We start from the raw sequence: 9,595 nt of genomic DNA on the forward strand, positions 1-9,595 counted from the left end.
TACCTCCAGCACTGGGTTGGAGAGCAATAGTCTGTCACGGGCTATTTGTAGTGACTCAGTCATTGGGCAGGTCACAGCAAAATACTGGAGAATCTTCTTGGAGGCCTCTGTTTTCCCTGCACCACTCTCTCCAGAAATTAGGATGAAGTGGTTATTTAGCTCAGAACACATCATGCGGTAAGCGTTGTCAGCTATGGCATAGCTGGAGAAGGAGTGGGGCAGAAATGGAAGGGGTGGGAAGTGGCTATAATGCTATTTCCCTCAGCTGTGACACCACCAGAGCGGAAGGACAAAGTACCCTGTCTCCAGGAAGCCACATCCAGACAAGTGGTACAAGAACACTGAGCTCAGATATCAAACTCCCACCGCAATCCATTGACTGATCACATACAAAGTGTTCTAGAAATCAAAACTCCAACGGTTGAGTTAAAATAGAGAACTTGAGCAATAATGGACATTTTTGATGTAACGAATTTATTTTGAAAAATCCAACATTTCTTAGAATAGGCCAGATACTAAATTATATCCCCAGGAGACGTTCTATTAACTGTAGGTGGAAATAACATCTCATCTAAATATTTTAAACACTCAGTGGATACGCCAAGATCTCATGTTTCTTCTTTCCCTCAAAACCTAGTGTATTAAGAGTACAGAGACAGAAAACCGAAAATTTCTTAAAAGCTCTGTGATATCTATAGGACAAGAGAGAAAATTATTATAAAGGCTTTAATCTTCAAGATCAGAAACCAAAGCATAAAAATCTCTCAGGACACTAATCTTCCCATATGGCTGACTTTGAAAGCTGGCTATTTTGAAAATTGTTGGTGGTAGTGGTGCAGAAAGGTTTATAAATGCCTTAGGAGGTGAATAGATGAGTCACCAAGACAAATGGAGGAAGAGCCCTAAATATTAGTCTAGAAGTCAACCAGGGAGAACTCAGAAATTCAGCAAACCCTGAATCACATATAGATCAGACACGAAATTGCTTGTCCTAAGGATCTGAAATCCTGCTACCAACAGGGATGCTCCTTAGCCGCCATGATACTCAGACACCAGTAGATGGCACTACAGCAAACCTCTTTACAGAAAAGACACCTAGACAGGTGTCACACTCTTGGATCTCTCAGCAGTTACGAAAGATTCCACCTCTCATGATATTTAAGCTGAGACTCAACAATGATCTGATGTTTTCTTTTGCACTGAAAGACGTTTCACAAGAAGGCAGCTGTTTAATGACATCCAGAATCCAATGAGCATGCATCAAAGATTTAGATGGATGGGTAGATGGGTGGGTGAATAGGTGGATGGATGGATAGGTGAATAGGAAGGAAGGAGAGAAAATAGATAAAGAAGAAGGAGAGAGATAGGAAAATACTATGGATGAACTCCATACATGCTACTTACACATGTGGTGGCAGTTCAAAGAAATTGACCCCTTGATAAAGTTCCATCTGGCTCACAGTGTAGATTCCAAGCTCCTGGTATGGATTCACAGACACAAGGAGGGTCCCAATATAGGTCTAGGGGAACAGACCAAACACTAGTGAGGAACCCTGGGGTACAAATGGCTACAGCAAAAGACCATCATATGGTATGATCCCCAGGTGTTCGTTCCATGCTCAAGATATAAAACAATAAATAAAGCGGTGTCTCTTCTGTCATGGAGTTTCCATGTGGGTGCATGGGACAGGGGACCACTGACCAAGGGATCAAGACTGCCTCCATTAGAATGGTAAGAAAGGTGTACCTAGGGCACTGGGAGACGGAACGACCAAGGAAGTCCACCTTAGCTCTTGGACTTGGGGAAATCTTCTTTAAGGAGATGACTGAGCTGAGACTTGAAGGATGAGCCAGTCATGAAAAAAGGAAGCAGAAGAGGGCCAACTGCCCTCCGAGAGGGCTGAAGGGACGAATGTGGCAAGCTGACTGCCCTGGAGGGCAGTGGGGGAGGGGAGAACAGAAATAGTAAGACACGATGTCTGAGATGGAGCAAGTTCAGATCACACAGGGCATGAAGAATGGGGGATGTATTCCAACTGCAATGCATAGTGGAGACACTTTCCCTGCTGATATGAAATACTTGGCTTAAATTGTTATGTCAAATGGATAGCTTTAAGAAGGGAGCACAACAATCTGATTTATATTTATGTTTCACAGAGGTCTCTCTGGCCACTGGGTGAAAGGGGTATGCATCCCAGCTGTCTCCAGCTGGGCAAGCATTCCCACTGTTGGTATCTATTTTCCTGGATTTCAATGTTGGATTCTATGATGAGTCAAGTTTTCCAAGTGCTTCTGGTTGAAGTAGAACCACTAATGTAAAAGCTCCTTGGAATACAGTTATGAATAAACAAAACTTTAACCTCTTAAATAAAAAAATAAATATTTGGGCTCCTTTAAAAATACATCTGGAAGTTTCAGATTCTGTTTGTAATTGGTTTTCATTTCAGCATCTCGATATTGGAGGTTCCCAAGGGTATGCTAAATTACACCTAAAATCATTCTCATGAATGTTTCTAATCTCCAGGACAAAGTCACACAGACAACTAGAACAGATAAGAGCATTCTATTTTGACTAAAATTCTGCAGTCCTTCAATCAGTAGAAATCTTCCAGAATAGAATAGAGTTTCTGAAGTCTATCTGTTCAAACTGGAAATGATTTATTATGATGATCTTATCATCCCACTTATACTTCTCCAAACCATGCTCTTTCTCCTTTGCTTATGCGTAACATCCCTTTCCACAACTAAAAATATATACCATGAGAAGCCCTTTGGTTCTTTTTCCTAGTAACCTTGGTCCCAACATGCAGACCAACTCATAGTCACCATTAAACACAATATAGCTGCAAGACAAATATTTTTAGATTGCTTTTGTCTAAATTTACTCTTAACAAAAGCTAATAAGATCTCAGTAAAGTTAATCAAATGTAATAAAACCCCACCACACACACTGAGACACTGTGCAGTTTACCCTAAAGAAATTTACCTGGAAACTGACCAATCAGATCAAGGTGGGGACTGACCACCGCTAGAAGCAACCAGGTCAAGCTAAGAACAGCTCTGGTAAAGTGCTGCAGCCTTGACCCTAGAAGACTCATGGGATACGGTGAACAACTCTTATGTTTGCCTCTCTGATATCTAGACCTCTTTCTTCCAGCAGATTCCTTTTAGGTACCTTCTCCAGGCTTATCCTAAAGCCCCCTCACCTGCAGGGCTGGGCCTAGGTAAATAGCCTGGCCAGTCAGAATAGTCCTCATTCTAGCTATGGGGATTGGTTCAGAGGTAGGCACATGACCCAAGATGGGCCAATCAGAGCCAACCAGTGTGTGTGTGTGTGTGTGTGTGTGTGTGTGTGTGTGTGTGTGTCTCCGGGAGGACTTACAATCCTCTATCTTGACATCAGTTTTGTCCTGCTGGTGCCAACTTGTAGAGAGTCTGCCCTAGAAAACGACCATTGCAAAAGAGAGCAGAGAAGTGGGAAAGGGTCCTCCAGATGGAGAAGAACCCTCAAGGCTTCAAGACTCATCACCCTAGACCCTAAATCTATTTCTGATCCCTAAAGTGACATAGGTCAACAGATTGCGTCTTGGGGGTTAGGCCTGTTTAAACTGGGTCTCTGTCACTGGCAGCCATAAAGGCCTCAACACAAGGATCAGGGCACATCTGGCAGTGGTCCCTTCACACCTCCCTTTAAGGGCTAACCTATAGGGGGTAGTATTTGCTATCATCAAGGCTGTGAAAACAGGCAGGGTTGGGCGGGGGTACCTCCAGTCTAGGAAAACAGTTGAGAAACGGGTTACGTTACATAGATGAGGTTCTCGCTGAAACGCTTGCGAAGATTGTCCAGAAAAGCAGATTCGCTGGTGTAGGCGTCCAACAGCACAAAATCCTGCACCCCGACCCTGTCCCTGGCGGTCAGCGCGCTTTCCATGTGCAGGCGAATGTGCTTCCTCCTCACTTCTTCTTTCTGCAGCAAACAGAACATTTCTCATCAGCTTCCTTATTCTGTAGCTCCTACTGCTCATCTAATATGGAAATAGCAGGATACCCAACCCTGGGGGCAGTGTAGCCCTGACATTAGGTTATGCTCTCTGCTTAGAATTCATGGGCTGGTTAGGGTTACAAGGGGATGGCAATAAAAGCATTAATAGTGGGACGCCTGGGTGGCTCAGTGGTTGAGCATCTGCCTTTGGCTCAGGGCCTGATCCCAGGATCTGAGATGGAGTCCCACATCAGGCTCCCTGGGAGGAGCCTGCTTCTCCCCCTGCTTATGTTTCTGCTTCTCTCTGTGTGTCTCTCGTGAAATAAGTAAAATATTTTTTTTTAAAGCATTAGTGGTAATAGTAGCAGCTGACAGGCACTGAGCAGTTACCGTGTTAGGCGGTACACTAAATACTTGACTTGGATTATCTTCTTTAACCCTCGTTCTGACCCTACAAAGTAAGTGCCATCACTGTGCTCATTTAACAGAGACAGAAACTGAGGACAGAGCCACTACAAAACATGTATACACCCTGCCAAAAGGGAGAGCCAGGATACGAATCTTTTTTTTTTTTAAGATTTTATTTATTTATTTATGAGAGAGAGAGAGGCAGAGACAAAGGTAGAGGGGGAAGCAGGCTCCCTGCAGGGAGTCCCACGTGGGACTCGATCCCCGATCCCTGGTCTCTGGGATCACGCCATGGACCGAAGGTGACGCCAAACCGCTAAGCCACCAGAGCTGCCCCAAGGATAGGAATCTAGACAGCCCGGCCCCAGAGCCTACCTTCCTGACCATCACTTACTCAACTAGATGTTTGTTGCCCAAATTTGGTATGTAATTCCGACATGAGTGATGAGGAGTTTGGTTGGGATGGGAATTCCTTGTTACAGAGGAATACTCAGTGAAGGACAAACCTGGAAGGTCCTCTCCCCAAGACTGGGCTTCAGACCTCCCTGGAAAAGGAGAGGTTGCAGGCCCACAGGATGGTGGAGAATCTGTGTTACTAGGGGGCCGAGCTGGTCCACTGTCACCAGGCAGCTGAACGACCCTCCCGGGCATAGCTGAGCAAAGGGAGTCAGATCAGCACTGGGCAGGAGACCAGATGCTACACTGCTGTCAGGAGGACTGGGAAACAGCTCCGCAGGTCTCTGGCAAGCTGGGGCTGGAGGGTGTGCAGAGAGTGGGGGCACGTCTGCAGGAGGTGGCCTGGGAGTGTGAGGTCTGTGTTGCGCAAGGTGCTCACATGGCCCAGGCTGCAAGGGCACTGAGGGACTGTGCTCTGGGCACACACAGTCTTTGCATGTCCCCCACCCATGTACCACCACGCTGGTGGCTGTGCAGCCAAGAAGAACAAGCAAAACAGCAAAGGGAGCCAAACCTCTGGCTGTCCCTCTAGCGCTCTCTAGTGACAAAATTAATATGCTCCCTTCAAGGAGAAATGCTTAAGGGGGTCAGTTTGTTATCATAGAGCAAGGACTGAAGGATAAATCTGGATCTGAGAGACAGGCAGTTGACACCTGCTGTCTTTGGATATGCAGAGGCTCTAGAATAGCTGAAGCAGCCTTGAAAAAGGAAGACAAATCCCTAGATCCCAAAGTGTTGTTAAGATTTAGTGGATGTTAGATGCAGCCCAGGTGGCTCAGCGATTTAGCATCGCCTTTGGCCCAGGGCATGATCCTGGAGACCAGGGATCAAGTCCCACATCAGGCTCCCTGCATGGAGCCTGTGTCTCTGCCTCTCTCTCTCTCTCTCTCTCTCTAATAAATGAATAAAATCTTAAGAAAAAAAACAGTGGATGTGGGACACCTGGGTGGCTCAGTGGTTGAGGATTGGCCTTGGGCTCAGGTCGCAATCCGGGGTCTTGGGATTGAGTTCTGCATTGGGCTCCCTGCAGGAGGCCTCCTTTTCCCTCTGCCTATGTCTCTGCTTCTCTGTGTCTCTCATGAATAAACAAAATCTTTAACAAGGGTACCAAAACAATTCAGTGCAGCAAAGGAAAATCTTTTTAATAGTGCAGGAATAACTAGATATCGTAATGAAATAAATTTCATTTCAACCTTATAAATATATTTTATTATAAAACCTCATAATATATTTTTATTATAAAATATGTTATAAAATAATGCATTTTAATAACATACCTTAGAAAATATATGTTCATTATTTAATAAATGTATATATTATATAAACTTCTATATGTAAAACTACATATAGAATTTTTATATACTATATACTGTATAAACTGATACATGAAACTAGAGAAAACCATTATTGTGTGTAAACTTTATATATAAACAACTATTTCATAATATATGAAGATATAAATTTATAAAAACATGCATATGTTACACATATTATAACATTTTATTTGGATATATAAAAACTTGAGATGACTCTTAGACCTAAAAGTAAATGCATAATCTGTAAAGCTCCAGGGAGAAAACAGGGGAATACCTCTGCAACCAGAGGAAGGTAAAGTTTTCTTATGACATAGGAAGAAATAACTATAAAAGAAAAAAATAAGAAATCTGACTTTATCAAATATGAAACTTCTCCCAGAAGACACCATTAAGAAAACAAATAGGCAAACACGGACTGACAGAAGGGGGTCACAAAATATAAACCTGTGAAGGATTTGTATCCAGAATAAAAGACTCCTATGTCTTAATACAAAGTCAAATCCAGTAAAAATTGGGCAGAAGACTTGAATGGACACTTCACAATGGAAGATAGATAAATAGTAAATAAGCACATAGGAAAATGCTCAACATCATTAGTCATCAGGCAAATATGAGTTAGAACCACAGTAATATAGCCCTAGAATAGTTCAGATGGAAAAGACTGACATCAACCATGAGTGAGGACGTGGAACAGATGGAATGCTCCTACATTGCTGCTAGGAAGGCAAAATGATAGAATCACTTCGGGAAAAGGTCTGGCAGTTTCTAATAAAGTTAACTGTGCCTCCATCCTTTGATCCAGCAGTTCCCCTCCTAAATATTTACATAAGGGAAATGTAAACATATAGTCACAAAAAGACTTGAACATAAAGGTTTACAGCCACTTGATTCATAATGGCCCCAAACTGGAAACAATCCAAATTTCCATCAACTGGAGAATGGATGTGGAATCTATACAATAGAATGGGTACAGCGCTAAAAGAGAAACGACTGGTACGCACGACACGGATGACTCTCGCAGACATGCGGAGTGAAAGAGCTCAGACACAAAAGAGTGCATGCCCTATGATTCCATTTATATGAAATTCTAGAAGCAAAACTAATCTGCAGTGAACAATTGTTGCCTGGTTAGCAGGATTGTCTGACAAAGGACAGTTTTGGAGTGATGGAAACATTCTCTGTCTTGATAGTGCTGTGAGTTAGTTACATGGGTGTGTCTCTTTGTCAACATACCTTATTAAGATTTTGTGTATTTTCACATATGTAAATTTTATTCGAAAAAGAACCACAAAAGATAAGTGGGGAGGGGATGGAAAAATGGAAACGGAGTGGAAAAAAGATAATAACTGTTGAAGCGAGGTGATGGGTATGAGGGGGATTTATTATACTACTCTGTTTACTTTGCATGTATTTGAAATTTTGCATAATAAAAAGTCTAAAAAAACCAGAATGGCCACCAGGTGTCTCTCTACTCTAGTCAAATGGAGCTGGAACTGCTCTCTAAGGATGAAAACCATGCATTTCGATCAAAGAGTATCTTGGTGATACCAAATATCCCCATCTTAAAGTGTTTATGTGTGTATAATAGAGGCAGTATAGCATCATGATTAGACACAAGGACTCTGGAACATGAGCCTGCCTCCGTTTAAATCCTGCCTCTATGGCTTCCCGGTGGTACAACCTTGGGAAAGTCTCTCTCTCCAAGGCCCTGTCTGTTTCATGTCTGTAAAATGGAAACATAATTGTACCTACTTCACAGGGTTGTTGGTTTGAACAGACCATGGAAAGCACTTGGAACAGGGCCAGACACAATGTCAGCTCTGTGAGCACTTGCTTCTATCCTCATTAGTATTGCTAATACGATTATTAGAAACAAGAAAATAAAGCGAAAAATGGGCTGGCTAGTAGTTGGTGAGCCCCTATTCAATTGGGAGTGGGCTGGAGTCTGAAATCATGTCTGGAGCTGTGCCCACAAATATCTCTGCAGTCTGATCTCTGCAGGTGGTGGGTGCGGAAATTAAAATGCTTTCTTATTCTGGTCCTAGAGATAGGTGTGTGCTTACCAGAGTGGGCCCTGCAATCAGTACCTAGGGCTTTATGTGACTTGCAGCCCAAAAAGATTTGACAAAACCTCAAAGATTAAGGAATGAGACAGTGATTTGAACTCGCAAGGGCCAAAGCATACTTTATCCACTTCAGACTGGACTTTTGTTTGCTGCAACATTTCAATTCCTATCTGGGTTCTTTTTATCTAGTTCATTGAAAGGGCATGAGGAAACTAGAGTGGCCTAGTAAGACAGGGACAAAGGAATGAATATTGGGACAGAAGGGATAGGGTAATAAAGAAATTTGAGTGGTTCAGCTTTGACCAAAAAGAAGATGACTAAAAGATTTTATCATGAAGAGAATATTAAATTCAGAAATGACCAAATAAGAGAGAAGAAATTCAAGAGCGATATTTTTATGACATCTAAGAATGAACGCCTTTGGGGTGCTGAAACTTTGTAGAGGATGCTGTTGTGCAAACTCACAGATCAGAGCTCACAGACTCTGCTGCCTACAGGGTCCTGGGTGAGTTCTAGGATTGAATTAAACTGCTGCTGGTGAGGATTCACTTAGACTAGGGAATGAATAGGCATCTAGGCTGTGTAGCCACTGCTTGGCTCCACTAGGTGACACCAGGTGCGAATGTATGGCCTGTGTTGCCAGGCCTTCCAATTATTCAAGAACAGTCAGAAATTTAGAATTTTATGTGAAATCCTGTTGTATATATTTAGCACAGTGGGAGACTGGTCAAAAGCAAGCTAGCCACCCTTTGTCCTGGATGGTTTAGATAATTCACTTATCTGTAGGTGGGAGATTCAAATAGATCCTTCCATCAGGACCATTACTTTGGAAGCATTATATACTCAAGGGTGACCTGACTGTATCACCTTCTACATGATCTAGCGCTTGACCCAGTGTGTGTGTGGGTGGGTGAAAGGGGGTGCAGTGTGTGTCAGATGGCTGAATGCTATGACAGAGACCAAAATGCCTGCCATATATTCCGTGCATTTCCCAATATTTCCTCCTGCAGTTAGGTACCATTTTTGGCCAACAGGTAGTGAATAGAAGTGACATTTGTGCTAGCTCCTTTGTTGGGTTATCTGGACTCCTTCAAGGCTACAGTGACTTAGAATTTCTCTTGGAATACCTGGATGGCTCAGTGGTTGAGCATCTGCCTTTAGCTCAGGGCATGATTCTGGGGTCCTGGGATCGGGCCCCATATCAGGCTCCCCATAGGGAGCCTGCTCCTCCCTCTGCCTATATCTCTGCCTCTCTCTGTGTCTCTCATGAATAAATAAATACAATCTTTTTTTAAAAAAGAATTTCTCTTGTTGAATGGACAAACCACAAAATCAATATAGCTTAGATCCTGGAGTCATCACATGGA

General features: G+C 43.0%; 1 protein-coding gene across 1 annotated transcript in view; it reads right to left on the minus strand.

Moving 5' to 3' along the window:
- The window catches only part of MYO1H (myosin IH), a 48,250-nt gene extending 41,021 nt beyond the window's left edge, over positions 1-7,229 (minus strand). The window contains exons 1-4 of the mRNA XM_077876021.1: positions 7,164-7,229; positions 3,806-3,967; positions 1,405-1,520; positions 4-202 (exon numbers count right to left, since the gene is read on the minus strand). Coding sequence (XP_077732147.1) covers positions 4-202; positions 1,405-1,520; positions 3,806-3,967; positions 7,164-7,187 — 501 coding nt within the window. The 5' untranslated portion in view covers positions 7,188-7,229. The remainder of the gene's footprint in view (positions 1-3; positions 203-1,404; positions 1,521-3,805; positions 3,968-7,163) is intronic.
- Positions 7,230-9,595: the final 2,366 nt, after the last annotated feature.

Source organism: Canis aureus, chromosome 27 (assembly GCF_053574225.1).
Source record: "Canis aureus isolate CA01 chromosome 27, VMU_Caureus_v.1.0, whole genome shotgun sequence".
Taxonomy (NCBI): domain Eukaryota; kingdom Metazoa; phylum Chordata; class Mammalia; order Carnivora; family Canidae; genus Canis; species Canis aureus.